General features: G+C 38.0%; 1 protein-coding gene across 1 annotated transcript in view; it reads left to right on the top strand.

Annotated features, from left to right (window-relative positions):
- The window catches only part of prss12 (serine protease 12), a 61,892-nt gene that overhangs the window by 9,270 nt on the left and 27,740 nt on the right, over positions 1-24,882 (top strand). The window contains exons 5-7 of the mRNA XM_051703698.1: positions 16,167-16,345; positions 17,299-17,440; positions 17,534-17,730. Coding sequence (XP_051559658.1) covers positions 16,167-16,345; positions 17,299-17,440; positions 17,534-17,730 — 518 coding nt within the window. The remainder of the gene's footprint in view (positions 1-16,166; positions 16,346-17,298; positions 17,441-17,533; positions 17,731-24,882) is intronic.

Below are 24,882 nucleotides of genomic sequence, written 5' to 3'. Positions count from 1 at the left end.
AACGCTGCTCATGTGGGCTAGATGGATTGTCTCATGCCGTGATTGACACTATATCTCTGTCAAGAGCCCCCTCTATGGTCGGCGGAATCATCAGCCGAACCTGACCATACTTCGCCGTAGGACGCAGCGAGAGAAAGAACAACCTCTTCCTGAGGAACACCGGAAAAAAACATCCCTTGCGCCTGAGAGGGATGGATGTGTTCATAGACGAATTCTACAGGTGAAAATGTTTCCTGTGGGGAGCAGGAGGGATGTGAGCCTTGCACTGGCATTAAATCCTCCTCAAAATCCCAGTGCTCCTTGTCTAAACTGCGGTTGTCCCATTTATGTGTTTGCTGTAGAACCACGAAGGGGAAACATGGGAGGCTGACGACGTAGTGGCTTTCTTTTAAAAGAGCATTTTTAGGCTCAGACGCTCGCAGTGAGCACATGCAGCAAGCGTGAACGCAGAGCGGGGCCCATGCATGCAAGACAGCTTTCATGCTTGTCGAATGGAGGAATGCTCTTCTCGCAAGTTGGAAGGAACTTGTGAAAGTCCATCTTAAAAAAGAAAGACGTTATTTCGTAAGCTTTTTTTTTTTTTTTTTTTTTTACTGTTTTGCTTTAACACAAAACTTATTAAAGGATATGTACTCGTCGGGCTCATCAGGGGAAACAGGAGTCTGTCTGATAAAAAGGTGTATTCAACTCTCAACGAGCAGGCGTGTTCCACAGAGAGTCCATAGTCAACTCTGAAGAAGAAATTCTGAAGTGTGGGTGATCCTGCTCCTCCATATATACCCATGCGTGAGGGCGAGGTTATGTGCGAGATGCACAGTATCACCTGCCATTCATGGAAAAGTCATGGGAAATTAGAAAAATACCTATATGTCCTGGAAAATATTTACGTATAATAAAACTGTTTGACTGTGTGGCTATGGCCAACATGGTTTTTGTTACATGTACAAATACATGGTAACAATCGGGACTCAAATACACAAATTCGTATAGATTTTTCACTACACATTGTAAAACAATGTCAACGGTTGACTGTCATAAATGAAGCCCCGTCACGTACATTGTCTGCTAATCTGCTGTCATCTCTGATTTGCTCCAGGGAAATAGTGTAAATATTTATACAGTGAAAAATAAGATTTTTTTGTTCTTACATTGCTGTTGTTTTAACTACAAAAATATTTGAGTTGTAAACCTTCAACAACGGTTGACGGTCAGACTGAAATTTTTTTTTTTTTGAAAATGAGTTCACAACCTGACGTGGTAGTGTGGTGATCTGGCCTTTAAACCTCAGGATGTGAATTAGTTTCCATTAATAAATGTATAATCCGAGTCTGCTTATATCCTGGTTACCACATGTAGGACCCTATGATTTCCGCACTGAGAAAAAAAAAGTACGGAATCACTGAATCCAGTCATAAAAATTGCATTACCATAAAACACGGAATGTTTGGAATTTAACATATTTGGGACAAAAAAGAATGTTTGAATGCACAAATAGTGAAATTAAAATTGCAAAATTTCTGCAAAAATGAATATATCAATCAAAATCAAATCACTTTTATTGTCACACAACCATATGCACAAGTGCAAAAATGGGTGAAAGTCTTGGGTGCAGTTCCGAGCAACATAGCACTCATGACAGTGATGAGACATACACCAATTTACAATAAACATCAGATTTACACAACACAATTGACAAAACTAATATACACATAATTACACAATTAACACAATAATAATATACAATGTACAGTATACAATACACACAATATAGAATACACATACACATAATATAGAATACACATACAATAAAAATAGTATATAAAGTATATATAAAATATACAGTAGGTTGTATTGTACTGTGTTGACATTCAGGCTGTCGGTTGATAGTCAATTGCCAGTGTGTTGTTAAGAGAGAATATAATTTATGACAGTCCAGTGTGAGATAATAAGATTAATAAAGTGCAGTGCTGATGTATATTTATCGTGAGAGATCAAGTGTTCAAAAGTCTGATTGCTTGGGGGAAGAAGCTGTCATGGAGTCGGCTGGTGCGGGTCCTGATGCTTCGATACCGCCTGCCTGATGGTAGCAGTGAGAGCAGCCCATGGCTCGGGTGGATGGAGTCTCTGATGATCCTCCAAGCTTTTTTCACACAGATTTCAAACAGATATCTAATCTGTATGTGCTGCGCGCTTATAAATAAATGTGTATAATGAAAAAATTGTACCTTGTGGAAAACCTGCAAGTTATCAAAAACCGATACCATCTGATGTACGAGTGTCATTATGTAAACATTCAGTGCTCTAATTAAAATCACATTATGTCCTAGTGAGATTATTTAACAGCAAAAGCTGCGATTTAATGAGATAAATATATAGTTTGCGCTTCAAATGTGAGTGCTTGTGAATGTGTGGAGCCGATGTTGTGCTGACATAAGGACAGACCCCTTGGAGAATTGGTAATATATGTACCATTTTTAAAGAAAACATGAGTGAGCAGGCAAAACACATTTATTTTATTTCTTATGGGATTCATATTCAGCTGTAGGTTATAACAGAATGGCACAATCATAAAACAAAACATGGCAACAAAGAAAAAAATGAAATGACCCCTGTTCAAAAGTCTGCATACCCTTAGTTCTTAATACTGTGTATTGCCCCCTTTAGCATCAATGACAGCGTACAGTCTTTTGTAATAGTTGTCTATGAGGCCCCAAATTCTTGCAGGTGGTATAGCTGCCCATTCGTCTTGGCAAAATGCCTCCAGGCCATGCAAAGTCTTTGGTCGTCTTGCATGAACCACATGTTTGAGATCTCCTCAGAGTGGCTCGATGATATTAAGGTCAGGAGACTGTGATGGCCACTCCAGAACCTTCACCTTTTTCTGCTGTAACCACTGGAGGGTCAACTTGGCCTTGTGCTTAGGGTCATTGTCGTGCTGGAAAGTCCAAGAGCGTCCAATGCGCAGCTTTCGTGCAGAAGAATGCAAATTGTCTGCCAGTATTTTCTGATAACATGCTGCATTCATCTTGCCATAAATTTTCACAAGATTCCCCGCGCCTTTAGAGCTCACACACCCCCAAAACATCAGTGAGCCACCACCATGCTTCACAGTGGGGATGGTATTCTTTTCACTATAGGCCTTGTTGACCCCTCTCCAAACCAAAAAGCTCTATTTTGGTCTCGTCACTCCAAATTACAGTGTGCCAGAAGCTGTGAGGCGTGTCAAGGTGTTGTCGGGCATATTATAACCGGCCTTTTTTGTGGCATTGGTGCAGTAAAGGCTTCTTTCTGGCAACTCGACCATGCAGCTCATATTTGTTCAAGTATCGTCGTATTGTGCTCCTTGAAACAACCACACTGCCTTTTTCCAGAGCAGCCTGTATTTCTCCTGAGGTTACCTGTGGGTTTTTATTTGTATCCCGAACAATTCTTCTGGCAGTTGTAGCTGACATCCTTCTTGGTCTGCCTGACCTTTGCTTGGTATCAAATGATCCCTGAATTGTCCACTTCTTAATATGTGATTGAACAGTACTGACTGGCATTTTAAAGGCTTTGGATATCTTTTTATATCCTTTTCCATCTTTATAAAGTTCCATTACCTTGTTACGCAGGTCTTTTGACAGTTCTTTTCTGCTCCCCATGGCTCAGTGTCTAGCCTGCTCAGTGCATCCACGTGAGAGCTAACAAAATCAATGACTATTTATACACAGACACTAATTGCAATTTAAAAAGCCACAGGTGTGGGAAATTAACCTTTAATTGCCATGTAAACCTGTGTCTGTCACCTTGTGTGTCTGTAACATGGCCAAACATTCAAGGGTATGTAAACTTTTGATCAGGGCCATTTGGGTGATTTCTGTTATCATTATGATTTAAAAAGGACCCAAACAACTATGTGATATAAATGGCTTCAAATGATCACTATCCTTAAATAAAAGACAGTTTTTTTGCATGATCAGTCATATTTTCAAAATCAATGCCAAAATGTCACAATTTCTGCCAGGGTATGCAAACTGTATATCAATCAGTCTGTCAGTGTGTAGCACTCTGACACCATCTAGTACAGGGCTACTCAAATTCGGAAAGGTTAGGGGCCAAAAAAGCTGGATCCCTATACCCTCGAGGGTAGCACTCTAATGTTTATGAATATATATATATATAGACACACACCGCCATTCAAATATTTGGGGTTACTTGACTGAAACGTTTTTCATGATCTTAAAAACCTTTTGATCTGAATGCTTAAATGTTTGAAATTAGTTTTGTAGACAAAAACATAATTGTGCCAACATATAAATGTATTTTATTACAAAACTACAATTTTATACAAATAAAAAAAAAGTTTTTGAAATGGATGACTTGGACCGAATAATAAAGAAAAGCAGCCAATACGTGCCCAGCATAGATGGGAACTCCTTTAATACTGTTTTAAAAGCATCCCAATGTGATACTTCAAGAAGTTGGTTGAGAAAATGCCAAGAGTGCATTTCTGCAAATTCTAAGCAAAGGGTAGCTACTTTGAAGATGCTAAAATATAACTTATTTTTTTATTTATTTTGGATTTTTTTTTAGTCACAACATAATTCCCATAATTCCATTTCTGTTATTCCATAGTTTTGATGACTATTATTCTAAAATGTGTAGAAAATATAATAATAAAGAATGAGTAAGTGACCCCAGCAGTGTGTGTGCGTGTGTGTGTGTGTGTGTGTGTGTGTGTGTGTGTGTGTGTGTATATATATATATATATATATATATATATATATATATATATATAAAATTAGAAGTTAACATTGTTATAGTAGGAATGTTGGAATGTTAGTTAATGGGATAGTTCTCCTTTTTGTTCTTCATTTTTGGGTCAACTATCCCTTTTAGTAATTATTTAAAACATGAGGGGTGTAACAGTTCGATTTTCTGATATAGATCATTTCTGCTGTCACTGTGATTGTCAAATAATAAACACCATTAGTGTTCAACATCATATACACTAGAGATATGTTCAAATAAAATTAGAAGTTAACATTGTTATAGTAGGAATGTTAGTTAATGGGATAGTTCTCCAAAAAATAAAAACGTTCTCATCATTTACTCACCTTTATCACCTTAAATATCGATCTGTTTCGAACCCATGCCTATCATATAACTTCTGAAGACATAGATTCAACCATTGGAGTCTTATGGATTAATGTTATGCTGCCTTTATGTGCTTTTTGGAGCTTCAAAGTTCTGGCCACCATTCATTTGCATTGTATGGACCTAGAGCTGAAATATTCTTCTAAAAATCTTAATTTGTGTTCTGCAGAAGAAATAAAGTCAAACACATCTGGGATGTCATGAGGGTGAGGAAATGACAGAATTTTCATTTTTGGGTAAACTATCCCTTTAAGTAATTATTTAAAACATGAGGGGTGTAACAGTTCGATTTTCTGATATAGATCATTTCTGTTGTCACTATGATTGTCAAATAACAAACACCATTAGTGTTCAACATCATATACACTAGAGATGTGTTCAAAAACAAGAGCGATATATCCAAAATAAGACAAAGATTTTTTCACCCCCTTAGCGTTTTGCGCCGAAGTAGATCACTAAAAAGCATTTGCGTGAAGACGTCCCAACGCCGTCACTGCAGGAAAACCTGTTATGTTCATCTGTAAATACTGTTGTCATGACGAGTACATAACACTGATGAGCGATTCAAGAGATTGGACAGATTCACGCCGTGTTGAAACTCTCAAGTGAGATTGTGAGCACGCATAGACCGTGCGTGAGCGCACATGCAGTGTGTATGAACTCGCGGGCAGACTGGCCGCCCCTCATATAACATCAGCCATGCTCAGATATTAGGCCCTGTTGTTCTTCTAAGGATTATAATAATAATTATTATTAACACAGTTAACTTATGAACGCAGTTACACATATTTTGACTATACATAACAGACTGCGCATGTGCAAGAAGTTGACGAAAAAGGGCTCCATTTCCGCAAAAAACCTAAATCTGAGGGAATCCTATCGGTTTCCTTCTTGTTTGACAGCGGCAAAACAAATGCTTGAAACGCCTGAAGCAGTCGCAACATATCCAAATGCACAGCTGCCGTTTGTATCATCTCCATAGTAACAGTGTAAGCATCTCTTCCATGTTGTGCGCTTACTATCAAAATACTTCTAAACTTTCGCGGGACCGCAGACAGCACACATGCATCACAGCTAGCTTTTAATCTTCACCCTGCGTGTTGCGAATGAGACACAAAAACCCGCATTTATACAAAGAATCCCTAACATTCACTTAAAATCCCCATTGTGCAATAAAATGTGATTAGAATTTGAAGTGCTATTAATACAGTAGGCTACGAATCTGAAAATGACTATATGCTGAACACTTGTGTGCTGAAAGTAAATGTTCATGTTTTTACTGATATAAAAAGGTCAATTATATAGATATATGCTACATACCGTATATGACATTATGACAAAAATTAAAATTGTCATATTTGTAAAAAAATATAATATATCTCAAATATATTAACTCTAATTGTATTTGTTCGTATAGGGACATATATACCAGATTTAAATATCAGACAATGTAATAATGGCAACAGGACTAATTATTGAATCCTCATTTGTGTTTTTAGTTTACAGATTTATTGTACGTCTGTTTTAAACTTTTTGCATTGTCTGAGGCAGATATTTTTTATAATAATAATAATAATAATAATAATAATAAAAAAGGGTATTCCAATACCCACATGTTTTACCTAAATGTACGGTATTTTTGTGTGCATTTTTATTTTTTGGTTGCTAACTGCATATTTAGTTATTATGCACTAAAATATTTACATGTAAATGCATTTACAATGTAATTAACACAATTACAGAGGTATATAATTATGATTTGTGAGTTTTCACTGCAAAACAACCCCCAAAAAATGCAATAAATTGCATCGCAAAATTTGAGAAAAACCGCAGCAAATTCAGCCATTTTGTAATCCCAGCTAGCCAAATTACGTGACAATTTCCTAACTGCACCGTAATTTGGTGACCAAACTTTCGTCGTGGCAATGTAACTGATTACGTTGTGACAACTGGCAAAATTAAATTCCTGGATTCGTTGACACAACGTAACTGTGGAACGGTGGCAGTCCGTCATGACGACGCTGTGGCAACGTCGTGGATCAGTAGTTGTTTGTTGGTAAACAGTTGGTAATTTTTGCTTTTAATAATTATTCTATGGGCGGACACGCAGTATTCTAACCTAATTTAATGTATGTCATCATTTGCCCAACATTAATTTAGAGGCTATTTAAACAGATGTGCGTATGAATAATGAATGCACACTCAAAGTTAATGTACTTCATTTATTGTACATGAACAGAGAAAAAATGCAACAATAAAAGAGATTGAAACCTGTTTCCATAGAATTGCAATGAAATACCACGCCTAAATGACATCTGTGCTCATATTAAAATCTTCTTAGACTATCTTAACACATTTGTTAATTTAATTTAAAGGCATTTGAAGGATAAATAAAAATGGTAAGTGACTTCATTGCAATATAATCTTTAGATCTACATATTGTTCAATAAATAATTATATTAAATTATAGCAAAAATGTAAAATTAATCAGTTAGCAAAATTTTTTCAAATTAACAATTAAAAATGTATAGATAGATAGATAGACAGACAGACAGACAGACAGACAGATCGATAGATAGATAGATTCTCTGAATTCTCTGAACTTTTAGATACTCCTCATAGGTGATTCATGAGACTGTCACCACATTTAGACAACATTATGCCAAGACATCGAAAATGCTAAATTGCAAACAGATTTTTAAATATCAAATGGTGTTGCCATGGCGATGCACTAAATTAATGGCAAAAATAGGGAAACAGGAAGTGTCTCAAATCTTCTGCATGCATTGTGTGATTTAGATCAAAACTGAGTTGTATGTTTTTCTTGGGGGCTAATCACATGGATGTGGCTATTGTGGGTCATGGTCATAGTGCCACCAACTGGCAGCAGGAAGTGTGGCACTTACAACAGACTTTGAAATAGTCCTCTTACATTTGCCCAAATCTCTTAAATTTTTTTTAGACACTGCTGATGTAAAATTTTGAAGGGATGCTTGATAGCTTTAATAGTGTTGTCATGGCAATGGATTAAATTACATGAAGTTGTAGTCAAACTGGAATGGTTGCGTATATCAATTACACATTGTATGATTAGGGTCAAATTTTACATTAATGTTGAGTTGTTGCTTTGTCCATCATGCATTGTTTTCCAAAAGCCACCGAGTGGAAATGGACCCATGGCGCTTGGGCCCGTCATCACTGCTTGCAGCTATATTTATTAGGGCCCAAGCACTGAAAGTGCGGAGGCCCTATTGTTCCTCTAAGGATTATTATTTTTCTTCTGTTTTCAAGGTTTTCAGTACTTTTGGGGTACTTAACATGCGTGAAAACTCTTGAAATTTTACATACACATCAGAGTCGTCGGCCATTAGGGCTGGGCAAAGTTGCGGGGGGTGGGGGCTCTGTAGTGCCCCCTTGAAAATGGGCATGTAAGGGGGGCTCTGTAGCACCCCCATTTTAACGTACAGTCACCAAAATTGGTTCTCATAAAGCAGAACATACTTTCATACTCACAGTCATTAGCTCCACCCAACAGGAAGTCGGCCAATTTGGATTTTCTGAAAATTGCAGGCTCTGAACTTTTAAATACTCCTCCTAGGGGATTCATGTGACTGGCACCAAATTTGTGCAACATCATGCCAAGACATTGTAGATGCTAAATTGTGAACTGATTTTTTATATTTTGAATGGTATCGCCATGACGAAGCAATAAATGTATATCTTCTGTGAGCATTGTGTGATTTTGATGAAAATTCAGCTGTATGTTTGGTAATGGGAGCTGATCACATTGATGTCGCAATTATGGGTCACAGTCATAGTGCCACCAACTGGCAGCAGGAAGTATGGCATTTTTAACAGACTTTGAAATGGCCCTCTTGTGTTTACATGAATTGCTTCAAAATTCTTTAGAATAATATCAAGACACTGCTGATGTAAAATTGTAAAGGAATATTTGATATCTTAAATACTGTTGCAGTGGCAACGTATTAATTGTTATTATTCCTTTCTTCCTATATTTGGGTGGTTTTGAGGCACTTGGCATGCTTAAAAATTCATGAAATTTTGCACACACATCAGAGTCATCGGTCATTAGGGCTGGGCAAAAGTTCATACATGAGTGTGTAGAGGGGGCTCTGTAGCGCCTCCTTTAAAATGGGTGTGTAAGACAGCCTCTGTAGCACCCCCATTTTCACCTACACTCACCAAAATTGGTACATATATAGTAATTATCAAGCCGGACAACTTGCATAATTATAGTCATTAGGTCTGTCCAACAGGAAGTCGGCCATTTTTGATTTTTTGAATATGCAGTCTCTGAACTTTTAAATACTCCAAGGTGATTCATGAGACTGTCACCACATTTAAACAACCACAATTATGCCAAGACATTGAAGATGCTTAATTGTGAACAGATTTTAATGTATCGAACGGTGTTGCCATGGCAAGGAATTAAATTAATGGCGAAAAATGGGAAACAGGAAGGGTCTCCTATCTTCTGTGTGCAATTTGTGGTTTAGATCAAAATTGAGATATGTGTTTAGTCTTGGGGGCAAATCACATGGTTTGACTATTTTGGGTCATGTTCATAGCACCACCACCTGGCAGCAGGAAGTGTGGCTCTTACAACAGAATTATAATAGTCCTCTTATATTTACCCAAATTGCTTCAAAATTGTTTTGAATAATGCCAAATGCATGTGTCCAACTTGCATTGTTTTCTGAAAGCCACCGGGTGGAAATGGACCCACGGTGCTTGAGCCCGTCATCACTGCTTGCAGCTATATTTTGTTGTTGTTTTTTATTTTTAACATACTCTTGCAGTTGAATTCTCTCTCTAACATGATTTAGCAATGTAGAGAACAAGCGTAAATTCTCATGAAAATGGACACTTCACAATTCATACAGATTTGATAGGCTGCTGATAAATATATTTCTGATTATGTTATCATAACGCGGGCCTCAAAAGATTGCTTGAGGGCAGCGTGTTGAGTAGCACTGGTCTAGTAGCTCAGATTGATAATGCTCTGTAGTGTTATGCTGATCATATTATTGATGAATGAGATTGAATCTCCTGCCTTGAATTTTTTTTTTTTTTAATCTAGCCTACTTCTGCCATTCGAGCTAATCATACCACTTATTTTAATCTGTACAATGATGCCAACATCATGTAATAAGTTTATATTTAATGGAAAGTAAAATATTGAGTCTGGAGCATGATTTTTCAGAATCCATGAATCTGCGGCCGGTCGTTCACATCTACAGTAAAACGGAAGAAGGTCACCAGTTAACATGAAAACCAGTTGAACCGTAACACAGGGACGCATACAGGACGGATTACTGTTTACACCCCAAATGTGATGTGGTCACATGCGTTTTTGACCATATTCATATGTGGTTTATGTGATCAGATCACAAAACATTTTAGACCCAATGTAGGCCTGTATTTAGGGCTGACCACATGTGATCGGATCACCCGAAATGCATCTTCATACCAAGTGGAAACTGACCGTGCGTTCAGACCAGAGGAGGCTCTTTCACCAGAATTCGCTCTGGCTGCCCTGCCAACAATGCTATCGAAGATTTGTGGACGCTCTGACGTAGTTGAAATAGGCGGCAACGTTCATTCGGAATGCTTGGTTTTGTGAACTATATTTAAAGGGGCCGCAAAACATCCAGACATGTCGACCAGTATCTTTTTGCCGACCTATCACAAGTAGCGTATATCCTCATGAAATCTTTTAAATGTGAAAGTAAGAAATCGATCGATGGCAGAAAGTAATTAAATATAAAAAAACAAACGCTGATGGTATAAATGTGTTACCGATTGATCTGGCAGCACGGTTTGCATGCTATGGTGCCAAAATAAGCATGCAATATATTATATATAATATTATATAAACCATAATATCCACTTCATCAACTCACCTGGCACACCAACAATTTCAGACACCTTTGTCCACGATAATTGTTTTATTTATATCCCTGTAAGCAAACAGGGACAGATCGTATATTACGGGAAAACCCGCCACGGCAATAATTAGTTTCTCCTCCATTTAGTCTTCGGAACTATTGTTTGGTGGGAACCAAAGTTTACACTGTAGTGTTCTCTAGACTTTGCTAGAGCGGAGCACTTCTATATTCCAATAGGTTGCTGCCGAACCGCGTCAAAGCTCATTACCATAATGTTGCCCGCACTTGAACTTTCTCCACAACGCCCAAGATGCGCCGACCACGGACGCGCTGCTTCTCGCCGCCGAGAGATGCTGGCTGCCATAGCAAATTAATGACTTCCGGTCGATTTGACGCTCTCGACGCCTCTGGTCTGAACGCACCATGAATCAAAGACACAAAGTTCTCATGCCTTTTAGAGCTCCTTGGCTCATACACGGAAAACATCATCATGAGCATTGGGCGCTCTGTTTGTAGCAGATTAGCAGGCAGAGCGCTAAATCATATTGTAGTGCGAGGCACATACAGACTGTATATTTATTGAAATAAATAGTAGCCTTTTGCAGTTTTATAATCACTTTGAGTCATGTAGCGACCTGCTGATATCGGACTCAGTATCGGCAAGTACCTAAAAGGAAGTATCGGTACTTGTACTCGTTCTCAAAAAAAATCAGGACATCCCTAAAAAATATCTATGAATTATTGTAAAGTATTAATGCAGTGCTGGTTTTAATGGTAATGTCTGTCTGAGTGCTGTTCTCACTTCATTATCAAAAGTTTGAACAAAATATTCAAAATATAAACTGTTCTATCATCTTCACTCTTTTGTCCCATTATTAATATACAGCCCCAAACTCTGTTGTTTTCCTCTCCACTCATAATGTGAAGTTCAGCCATCTCAGTTGTGTGTGTGTTTTTGGAAGTAGCTCTTGACCCCCTCCCGTTTCCTCTCTTTCCGCCCACAATACCCGCCCACATATTTACATATTTTCCTACCCATTTCGAAAGTCGTTTCTCAGTCTTAGGTGTGAAAAATTGGGGCTCAACTAGGTGGGTTTCGTGACCCTTTAAAGCATAAAAATTATGGAATAGCATCATAAAAGTAGTCCATGCGACTTTTGCGTCATATCCAGGACAGCTTTTGGTGAGTAACAACATCAAGCCATTTTGGGGCGAAAATCTTGACATCTGTAGTGCATTCATAAGCGCTATGAGAGAAGCTTTTGTGTTCTGCATAAGAAAAAAGGATTTGGAATGACATGAGGGTGAGTAAATTATGACAGAATTTTCATTTTGAGATTAACTACAGTAAAGAAATGATTTATTATGTTTATTAAGCTGTTTTCCCTGACATTTGGTCCCCACAATTTAGGCAAAACCTACCAGCACACACACACACACAAACTTGTTTTTATATCGTTGTGGGGACTCTCCATAGACTTCCATGCATTTTATGGATTTTATACAGATTGTAGGGCTTTATCGGTTGTTAAGATCAGTGTTACTATCAGAAATAATTAATAATTATTTCTGTAGTTATTAATCAATATTTAAATTAATTAACTGGATCTAACTCATTAAAACCTCATATGGGACTCCAGTAAATGTAGTGTGCTACGTTTAGGAGCAAGTTTGGTTATTAGCAATAATTAAAGATAATTATTAATTATTAAAATCAATAGAACATTGATGAGAATCAATGTTAGCTTTTTTTTAATCCTTTAAAGCAACAGTTATCAAAGATAATCGTTAATTGTTAATGTCGATGAAACATTAATTAAAATTAACACTAGCTTATTGATCATTCAAATTCAATCAAAGATAATTATCAATAATCAAAAATCAATAGAATATTAATAAGGATTAACAATGACGGGGCACCACCCTGAAATCAGGGACTAATAACCGAATTTTAAAACAGTCTCAATATTAGATTGTTTTCTTAGGAAAATCGACATCCGAAGAATATCGATTTTCGGGAAACAAAACAATGAATGAAGGTTTGAATCCGAGCACTGACATCCCGTCAGCATGACACAGGCGTATGCAAAACAAACCAAAACACTTCTCTTTGTAATATAAACAAAGTTTATTTATGCAATAATATCAATTAATAATTAATACAATGCAGTCAATAAACTTCCGACTTACAACTACAAACTAAACAGTGATATGATTAGATATGGAAATAAAATAATCCTATAACACATAAGGTGTGTGTGTGACAGTGTGTGTGTGTGTGTGTGTGTGTGTGTGTCAGTGTGGTTAGTGAGAGAGAGAGAGAGAGAGAGAGATTATTAAGTGACAGCCCGAAAGCTGATTTCGCGATAGCTGGAGATAAAGCAGCTGTGTTCATCACTCAGAGACACGGTTTTACGAGCGGGGCTCATAAAAGTCCTGCGTTATTTGACTCTAATGGATGAACTCAGTTTCTATCTCACCCGCAATGGCGAAAATGCACAACAATCCAATTTGGTTGGACCACAATACAGCAAAACAAATTTGTGATAATTAATACCCTGAGTATTAATAATGAGCGGACATGGCGGTCCGTAAACTGTACAAGCAAAAACCTTGAAACACAAGAATAACACGCTATAATATTCTATCTCTGCCCAGACGTAAACCTCTTACTTGAATCGCATGAGGACACAGGTAGAATGTGTTTTCCTCCGTCCTTTAACTTTGACCCGGTTCCTTGAGGCTCGTGTGATGACGGGAGGCCGTTTCCTCACGCTGTCGGCGGGCGGTACGGCTGTTGATTGTAGGCGGGCAGTACGGCTGTTGATTCTCGGCGGGCTGGCGGAGTACTCAGAAATGTCAACTTGATTGAAGATGGAAGAGAAATCTTTAATCTCTTCACTTCTGTAGGCCAACGGATGAAGATGCGAATTGCTCGGCGGTCTCCTTCGGATCCGTTAGAGTGTTCGGTTGAACACAGAGTAATCTCAACTCGTCCAGCGAGATGGAGATTGTATGGCTACAGTTTCAAGTCGGACATTACTTCCTTAAGCCACGAGGTTGCACCGGAGAGCAGCAAAAAGCTACGTCCGTATTCGGTGAACGAAGTCGCTGGAAGCAACTCTGGAAGCATTTCAGAATTATTTGAAGTCCTGATGATGTCATGTTTGAGGGACGTTCTGTGGTGTGCCTCATCCAATAGGAGTTGAGAGCTCGATCCTTTAGAGGGCAAGGCTTCATGGATCTGTAGTCTGTTTTGGACTCCCTTTGTTTGATTTTGGCGTGATTTTTATCAGTAAAATTTACGACTTAGAAGGTGGGGGCTTGAGTTATGTTTTTATGACTGTTAGGCCTGCCTTTGTCTTCTATCTGAACACATGAGGCCCAACAAGATCTAACGATAATTTCTATCCCCTAACCCTACCCCTAAACTTAACCCTCACAGAAACCTTTTTGCATTTTTACATTTAAAAAAAAAACAAAAAAAAACATCGTTTAGTATGTTTAATAAGCCATTTCCCTTGTGGGGACCACTGGCTGTGCACTACAAGGTAGGTGATCTCATGTTTTACTATCCTTGTGGAGACATTTGGTCCCCACAATGTAATATAAACATAGTACACACACACAAACACACATGTTTACTTAGCTATCAAAATGGAGACATATCTTAGACTTTCAATGTTTTTTTATCAGGCAAATTGTAATGAAACGTTTTTTAGAATTTACAGAAAAAAATTGCTGTATTTATTAATCGATTTTCCAATTTAGGATGTCCCCCAAATGTTTTGGCTTTAGAAGAGTTTTAGCTTGTTAGCTGTCAGATTTAGCTCACTTTTGGTGACAGTTTTTTACGTACAAAGCACATACACACATGCAAATATTGAAGAGCTGACTGTTATAGAGGCTTGACCTGTTTTTTTGTGAACAAACTCTCTAGTTAGAGGCTCACCAAGGCGTTCTGTACAACTGAGATGCGTTAAAATAAAAGAAAGATAGAAAGGAGGTAGGAGTGATTGATGGAGAGAGAGAGAAAGTGAGATGTAGAGTGTCCTCTCTGCATAAAAATATAAAATATTTTCTTGGGAGGTTCCTGACATACAAAGCCAATGCGTTCTCAGCAAGTATGTGAGTGTGTGAGAGAGACACAAAAAATAGAAACGGGAATGAGAGAATTAGAGGATGAGAGACAGAGGAGGACAGAATGAGAGGGAAAAGAGGCATAAAGGGTGATTAGAGGGAGGAAAGGAATTAGAGAGGAACGGAAAGAGGGAATGGAAAGTTCTGTGTGTGAATCAGGTTGATTGTTTCAAGCTCTTCAACTGGCCGATGTAACAAAAAGTGCCTAAAATTGAGCTCTGCAGGTGTGTGTGAGTTTGTATAGTAATCACCAATACGGAGGGCTCTCTGTTGAGCGGATAAAGTGCTGTAGAATAAAATGCGTGTGTTCGTGCAGACACTACAGACTGCAGTTCCACTTCATTTGCCCTTCAGTTTTCAGTGATGCATGACTGCTAGACTATGCGCTTGATTACTTATTAATCACAGAAAGAATTGAAATATAAATCTTGTAGCACACACACTTAAGGCGCCCTACTAGCCAAATCAAAACAACTTGATTTTGGTCGGGATGGTGTTACACCTACAGACTGTTGTGCTGAGATCTCGCCCTCTTCAGTCGAAGGTCACCTATTAAGAATGAAAGAGTGGTGACAGATTAAATGGACTGGATATTTCTCTCCAGTTGCCTGTTAGGTATTGCAATGCCCCATTTTGGCAGCAAATCCATGTGAAACTCGCCAAATAAGAACAGGATACCGCATGAACATAAACAATTGTAATAGACTGAAAAAGGATGCAATTCATAGACTTTGTCCCTTCAGGGCTTACTGGAAAAGGTATAAATGTTTATGTGCAGCTTCAGTAAGAAAAAGATTTACATAAATTACCACATTGGGATGCTAAACCTTAGTCTTTGTCAACACAAGAATTTGTTCCTCATTTTGTGAGTGCTCAGGAATTTCATTTATTAGAATTTTGCATTGATGTCCTATTGTATATTCTATAATTTTATATTATTTGCTGTACTGTTATTCACTGTCTATTTGTTTGTGTGTTCAGGGGCATTGCTAAGGCTTGGGTAGGAGCATATTTTGGTGCAGGCTCAGGCCGTATTCTTTTGGACGAGGTGAGCTGCACAGGAAATGAGCTGTCCATTGAGCAGTGTCCAAAAAAAGCCTGGGGGGAACACAACTGTGACCACATGGAGGATGCTGGAGTGTCCTGCATCCCACTAACAGGTACACACACACACACACACACACACATATACAGGTATGCACAGAGTACAAGACACATTTATGTCTAAAACAGACAACAAGTTCATTAAATTACTCTATATACACTGCATGCAGAATTATTTGGCAGTTATTATTTTTTATTTATAATTTAACTGTTAAACAGATACAATGCTGTCAGTGATTCCTAAAACCTTATGTTATACCAAAACTGAATACTTGACCAACAAAATGAGAGTTGTGTTTCTCAGGGGAGTTGCAGCAATTTTCTCAACTATTATTGTGCTCAATTATTAGACAGCCAGTTTACACTTTATTTCTTTCTCCACTAACCTTAAAATGTAACTGTTAAAAAAGTAGGTTTTAGTAAATAGTAAAGCATGCCACCCTTAAATGAGTCTGTGCCCCACATGGGCCACTCCAGTCAAAAAAGTCTGGACACACCTTGAGAACGGACGACATGAGTATGAGCAAATAATGACAGAATTTTCATTTTTTGGCCGAACTATTCCTTTTATACTATACTTGCTAACAAGGCTGAAACCCTTGTTTTGACCATATGATTGTGTTAGGTGAGTAGGCGGCCTTTCATTGTCATCAGGAATGCATTAGCATGCATTCATGTTTATACTAGAACAATAGGCCTCATTAATGAAACACGAGCAGCACAAACATTTGTGTAAATTGCGTGTAAAACCATTATTGCGTAACTTTTTGCACTCATTTCAATGCAACAGTGTACGTAAGAATAGATTTATGAACAATTTAGACTGAAATGAATTCTGTTCGTGTTTCATGAATGAGGCCCTGTGTGTTTTGGACTACCCCTGAAATTGCTTTGAATGATTGGATCACAAGATGCATTGGACCGCATTTAGACCTGTATCTAGCACTGTCCACTTGGCCACTCGAGACAGATGTTAATACCACATGTTAACAGTGCCTCTCTCTCTCAGATGGTGCAGTGCGTCTGGTTGGCGGTGTGAAGGGTTTTGAGGGCAGGCTGGAGGTTCATTATAGAGGTCAGTGGGGGACCGTGTGTGATGATGGCTGGACACAGACCAACACGCAGGTTGTCTGCAGGCAGCTGGGCTTTAGGTAGCACACACACAATTGCATAATAGGATTTTTTGTTTTATTGTCTGTGTGTTGATTATTGATGACTTTGTTAATGGTGTTTTGTTGGTGCAGGTCAGGGCAGAGTGTGTCACCAGGGCGGTTCGGGACAGCATTGGGTCCAATTTTGCTGGATGATGTCAAGTGTACAGGAAAAGAGCCCACCATCACACACTGCAGCCGGAAGAGCTGGCTCAAACACGACTGCACTCACAATCAAGACATAGCCATTGTGTGCAACCCCCAACGCTTCAGACATGGAGTACCCACCAGTAAGAACTCTCTCACACATACACTTAAGGCCCCAATATACTTCTGGAAAAGTTCTTCTTCATTCTTCGTTCAGTGGTAAAAAGAAGTTTGAAACAGTCGAGCAGCAGTGTACTGTTTGGGAACATTCAGACACCCGCCACATCGCTGTGGGAGGTATTTAGAAGTACATTTAAATATGAGGATGCTCAGTGCAACCTTAAAGGAGAAGTTCACCCAAAAATTTTAATTCTCTCATCATTTACTCACCCTCATGCCATTCCAGTTGTGTATGACTTTCTTTCTACATCAGACCACTTTTGAAGAAAAGTAGAAAAATATCTTCACTCAGTAGGTTCTTAAAATGCAAGTGGATGGTGATACAACCTTTGATGCTCCAAAAAAAAAAAAAAACAGACATTCAGAAAAAATATCATCTATATAAATTAATGTCTTCTAAAGTGAAATGATCGTTTTTGCTGTGAAAAAGATGAATATTTAAGTACTTTGAACTATAAACCATCACTTCTGGTCAGCAGCCCTATGCGCATTCATGAGAGATCAGAGTTCATTGTGTGACGTATTCACGTTGGCATGTTATGGATCTAATCTCACATTTTTCTCTCGGTTGAGATATCCTGGATGAACACACAAATGCCCCACTGTGAGTAAACAAACATATAAAACAGATAAAACCAAAAAAGCTTCTGTACAGCGTTCCTCCTACTCAGTTGTTATCAGCGCTGCTCTTCTGGGTGTGTCGCACGTGTGTCTGTTCTCGTGTGAACATGCCAACACAATTACGTCACACACGCATATTGCTGTTGACCGGAAGCGATGATTTATGGTTAAAAAGTACTTAAATATTGATCTTTTTCACAGCAAAAGAAATCGTTTCGCTTTAGAAGATATTAGTTTAACCAATGGAGTCATATAGATGACGTTTATGCTGACTGTCTGTTCTTTTTGGAGCTTCAAAGGTTATATCACCATCCACTTACCTTTTAAGGACCTACTGAGCTAAGATGGTTTTCTATTTTTCTTCAAATGTGGTCTGATGAAGAAAGAAAGTCATACACACCTGAGATGGCATGAGGGTGAGTCAATGATGAGAGAATTTTCATTTATGGGTGAACTAACCCTTTAACTAATGTGACATTAAAATGTGTTATCAATAACTTTATGCCTCATTCTATGAGTAGAATTCACACTAGATCAGTAAAAGTGATGATTTAAAATAATATATGCAGAACATTTGCAGTTTGTCTTGTTTACATTCTGAATTCATGACGCTAACAAGCTAACACATTATACACAGCCTTAATATGCACTGATTACACTATGTTATTGTAATTTATGAAGATACTGATACTACTGCAAAGACAATTATGATAATAGCCATACCTTAATATGGGCAGATGTGTAAATGGCTTTCAATGCACATGAGTGAAGCAGCATATAAAAAAAAAGAGTGAATAAGCACTTGAGAGTATTTGAGTAGATTTTATTTCCTTTGTACACTAATAAAAAAAATAAAAATAAAAAAAATGCATGACACGTTCTTGGAAAATGTCTTTAGGCGAACGATTGTACAGATGTAGGTAAGTTTGCACCAGCTCGCTAATAACTGCACACCAGTGTTTAATGTTGACTGATCTTGACTGACTGAACGGCGTGAACAGGAATTAGCTGTTGGCTTCAAAGTAGGTGGACCTACCGATGAAGTGGACCAATGGTAGTAAAAAGGTGTTTAGCAGCCGGTAAGACATTTTGCTAAAGGTTTGCCCAGGCAAACTGTTACAAACCACCGAAACAAACTCAAAAACACCTTCTTTTTGGCCAGATTTTGTTCTAAATGATGTCACATCCATTCATTCTTCGTTTTTGTGTGAAGTATATCAGGGTCACACTCGTTCATTCTTCGTTTTCTTATTAAGTATATTGGGCCTTTGTTGTCTCTTACTCCCCCTCATGTCTTTTCAGACCCATATGACTTTCTTTCACGGAACACAAAAGATGATGTTAGGCAGAATGTTACGACATGAGGGTGAGTAAATGATGACAGAATTTTCATTTTGGGGTGAACTAACCATTTAACACTGCCTTATACATGATCTCTGCTCAGGGGCATAGTAACAATTGATAAATACCATTTGAAAGCATATAGACTAAACTTTACAGAAACGTTAGTCAGTCTAGCTCATTTTCTTAACCGACACAACCTAAATAATTTACTGAAAAGTGGACATTGGTAGTCGAGCCCTTCCCCTGTAGGATTACCATTTACTCCTTGCATGTTCTTTCAGCCCACTGCTAAACAGCGAATAGGTGTCAGAGTTTTCTGCTTGGTCTTAAAGTCAGGTTCATTTTATTTCCTTTAGAGAGCAGCAAAGCAAAATCTCACACTATCTGACAAAGATTTTCTTTAATTGTTAATAAAATGTAATCTTGCCATCTGAAGCAAAATGAATATATGTAGGGGTATAACTACTGTATTTTCTGCAATATAAGTCATTTCTTTGGTCACCCAAAAAGTCCTGCGACTTATAGTCCAAAGGGACTTATTTATATAATTTATTTGTACAGTAATTCATGTATTCCGGTCAAACACACTGCACACCAAAGCATATATGCTTACACAAACAGATGAAAACATAAGTCATGGTAGTAGTGATACTGTAGTAGTGTTCAGTTGCTTATTCAGAATATTTTTCCTATATAAAGTATTTTATGCAACCAGTTTAAATATTATGTATACCATAACATTATTTTGTTGACAAAAAGGATTACCTATATCGCTGTCACACACAACTCCTCATATCCCCACAAAATGACGTTTCATCACACCCCTAGTAAAAATATAGTCAGTGAACAGGACAGTTAGTGGATAGGAAATAGGGTTGCAATTTCTTTTTGCAACCTTGATCATCCTGGGTAGCTCAGTGGTAAAATATGCTGCCACCCCTGGAGTTCACTAGTTCGAATCTCAGGGCATGCTGAGTGACTCCAGCCAGGTCTCCTAAGCAACCAAATTGGCCCGGTTGCTAGGGAGGGTAGAGTCACATGGGGTAACCTCCTCATGGTCACTATAATCTGGTTTGTTCTCGGTGGGACGCGTGGTGAGTTGAGTGTGGTTGCCGCGGTGGATGGCGTGAAGCCTCCAACACGTGCAATGTCTCCGTGGCAACACGCTCAACAAGCCATGTGATAAGATGCGCGGGTTGACGGTCTCAGACACGGAGGCAACTGGGATTCGTCTATCACTACACGACCACGAGGACTTAAAAAGCACATGGAGATTTGGGCATTCCAAATTGGGAGAAAAAGAAATATCTTTTTTTTAAAAAATAAATAATAATAAAAAAAGAAATATCCTTGATTGACAGTGGTTATCGTTAATGAATGGAATACATTAAGCATATTGTTTCACTCACAGACTAAAATATGCTTATTTGTATGTGCAAGCACACAGTTACATATTTTATAAATAGATGGGTGGATGGATATTTGAAAAAACTGGAAGCACGTGACATTTTATTTGTTTTTATCGTAGTTCCAATTCTGAAAGGATGGTATTGCAATTTGATTAATGGAATTCTCCATTATTTAAATTTTTGTAGAATGACCCTATAAACACACTTATGTGAACTCCATATTGTTCTGTGAGTTGAGGGAATATTCTTCTGTATGAGCACCTAGGGTTCAGAGTTATGATGACTGTTATGGAGTTACCATGGTGATGCCTTCACACATGTGTAACACATGTGGCACAATAGGTGATTCACACACAAAACCTTAATTTTCCCTCTTGAAGAAGTCTGTCTGTCAGTTCAATATCAATTAAATGTTACATTTTGACTACACTAGAAGAATACATTTTATTTCAGTCATACAAGCAAAACTAATTGGCTGGAGTAGTTGTGCAGTGTGTAAATTTAGAAACAGGGTGTCTGTCAACTGAAGGCATGTCATGCCACAACAGGTGCTTTCAGTGTAGACAGCTCTGTTTGTTATAATGGGAGCAATGTAGTTTTGTCACATCTCGACATGCCATACGCTTCTGGCATAGGCACAGTGTTACAATATGCAGTACTAAATGTAGTTCTCAGATTTAAAGTATTATTGAGAAATCTGTCAGATCTCTCTGATTTCTCACCAGGACTAAACTTTGAATCAGTATTATGCATTAACCAACTCAGGAAGGACTGATCAAGTTCTGCTAATGGGTGCAGGGCACAAAGTCAGACATTTAACAAGTACAGCTGTAACTAGACTTATCATGCCTTTCTCCTGCTTTGCTTCATAAAGTGTTGATGATTTTACCTGATCCACAGACAGCCATACAAATACACACACATTGAAAACACCTACACATCCAGATGATGGAAATCACTTCATTTTATGTTTCCAATTGTAGCTCAGACATTACTTTGCTCGCTGGTTATTATGTTCCCTTTCTTGGTTTGTCTCCCTCTTTTCCCTTCTTTTCCACAACCCCTTTGTAAAATCCAGCATGTAGAAAAAAAAAAGAACAGTGTATGTGAGAAATCTTTATGGGAAGCAGGCCAGTAAGAGTGTGAATAACAGAGTGAGAATGCTGAGAAGGAGCGACATCTCTGGAACTGGGAAACATTTAGTAGTGTGTCCGTTACACACACACTCCCACACACAAACTTGTTTTTATATCATTGTGGGGACTCTCCATAGACTTCCATGCATTTTATGGATTTTATACAGATCTAACAATCATTTATATCCCCTAACCCTACCCCTACCCCTAAACCTAACCCTCACAGAAATCTTTTTGCATTTTTACATTTTCAGAAAAACATCATTTAGTATACATTTGCAATCGAAATTATTCAACCCCCCCAAGACAGTAAGGATTTACAAAGGTAAGCTTTTCTGATGACCCAGAATTTTTAAACTATATCAGTTGAGTGACACATTCAAAGTCATAGTGTGAATATATAACCTAATATTTCTAAATAGCAGGATTTTTTTTTTAAATACAGCCATGTCATAATTATTTAACCCCTATTGCATGTAGCTGTTTCTTAAATATGTGCAAAAAAAAAAAAAAAATGCAATTAAATATAAGCTGTCTCAAAAGCTAATAGAGGAAATTATTTCATTACACAAGAAAGGTCATGGCTAAAAGTACATTTCCAAGGCACTTCAATTTCCAATAGACAAAGTTGGCATACATTTTTGAAATATGGTACAACAGCAACCTTCTTGGGGTGTGGAAGAAACTTCACCAAGGGAAATGTTGACTTGAATATTCAAGAAGTAATTAGGAAAGACCTGTGGAGTCCTGGAAGAAGGTTTTATAGACACATGACACTAAACTGAAAATGAGTTTTAGACCCATGGGTCAGCAGTAAGATGACAAGGTGATGACAAGAACAACACCATCCCCACAGTAGGGATGGAGGTGGGTCAGTTCTGTTATGGGGTGTTTTGCGGCTGCAGGAAATGGCTATCCTGACTATGTGACTGACACCATGGATTCTTTCAGGTACCAGGCCATTTTGGCATGAAAAATGTGATGCCTTCAGTGTGTAAATTGAAGCTCGGTGATCACTGGACTTTCCAGCAAGACAATAACACCAAGGATACATCCAAGTTGTCCAAAATCTGGTTCAGGGATAGGTCATGGAATGTCCTTAAATGGCCCTTTCAGTTCATCATTAAAATCCCATTGCAAGCCTTTGTTGGGATTTCAAGGAAGCAGTGGCTGCACAGAAACCAAAGAATGTCAATGAGTTGGAAGCTCATGAGAAATGTATAAAAATTCTAATAGAGAGGTATCCGAAGCCTGAGAACACTTACCTGAAACATTTATTTGCTGTTATTAAGGGTAAAGGATGCTCCACAAATGATTGACTTTGGGGGTTGAATATATTTGACATGACATTTGTGGAGAGAATTAGTAATTTTTTATTTTAAAATTTGGGTAAACTGAACTCTTTGTTCTCAAAATCACTCAAATGTGTATTAAAAACTTTGACTGTTTACTGAGGTTTTAGTTGATGTGTTTTAATTCACATGACCAGAATGTATTGCCGGTCAAGGGGGTTAAATAATTTCAATTGCAACTGTATTTAATAAGCCATTTCCCTCGTTGGGACCGCTGGCTGGGCACCGTAAGGTAGGTGATCTCAGGTTTTACTATCCTTGTGGGGACATTTGGTCCCCACAATGTAGTATAAACATGTACACACACACACACACACACACACCAGATACTATTGTGTGTATGTGTGTGTGTAAGTGCCCTGCAGATGTCCCTTTTTCTGCACTTTCCAACTGATTTATCTTTATTGACTTTGCTTTGAAGTGACTTGCTATAGAGCTTAATTCCTTTTATACACACTCGGATTAATGTGTGTATAACCTATTACTAAAGAAGTCTCCTTTCCTTAGTATTCTCCTCAAACTCATATTTCAACATTCTATATAATGTTGTAGATTAATTTCACTAAACAACCTCTGTTTTGTATTATTACCCTGATTGTTGCAACCCAGTTTGCTTCTTGAATGCATCTTGAATTCAACACACACTCACACTCTCCTGTCATGTTGACGGCTTTATAAAGTGGTGAGTGTGTGACTATTTTGCAAATGTTATCCTTCCCTCAGAATTATCTTATTTTATATCAGTAGGCCTTCACAAAATATGTGCCTGCAGAAATCTGTGCAGAAATCTCAGAATTCCAAATCAGAATTAAATGACCGTCAAGTGACTCATATCTCTCGCCCTTTCATGTTTGTTTTTATAATATTTTGAATGATTTGATAATGCTTTCAGCTACCAATAAAAGTGTCATACTTTCTGCTCCGTTTACACATTTTACCATGTATTTTCAGAGGTCTGCAGATTTCGTCTGGGCTTGCCTATGAAAAGAAAACATTTATTTCAAATCTGATCTGACAAACTTGATAAGCACGTACAGTTTTTAAAACTCGAATGGGAAATAAATGAAAGGTTCTGTCGATTTTGCTGCTACTTCTTTCTCTGTAGTCTTCACAACGAATTAAATCATTTTTTAATTGATTATTTCGAATCTGTCTCTCTACCTCTTGTCTGTATTCTCTCTCTCTTACTTACACACACATACAGAGATAACCAGATACATGGATGAAGGATTTAATATACTGTACCAACACTC

The sequence above is a fragment of the Myxocyprinus asiaticus genome, chromosome 7 (genome assembly GCF_019703515.2).
Source record: "Myxocyprinus asiaticus isolate MX2 ecotype Aquarium Trade chromosome 7, UBuf_Myxa_2, whole genome shotgun sequence".
Classification (NCBI taxonomy): domain Eukaryota; kingdom Metazoa; phylum Chordata; class Actinopteri; order Cypriniformes; family Catostomidae; genus Myxocyprinus; species Myxocyprinus asiaticus.
Note: the sequence above shows the minus strand (reverse complement) of the source record. Positions and strands in the feature narration are given on the sequence as shown.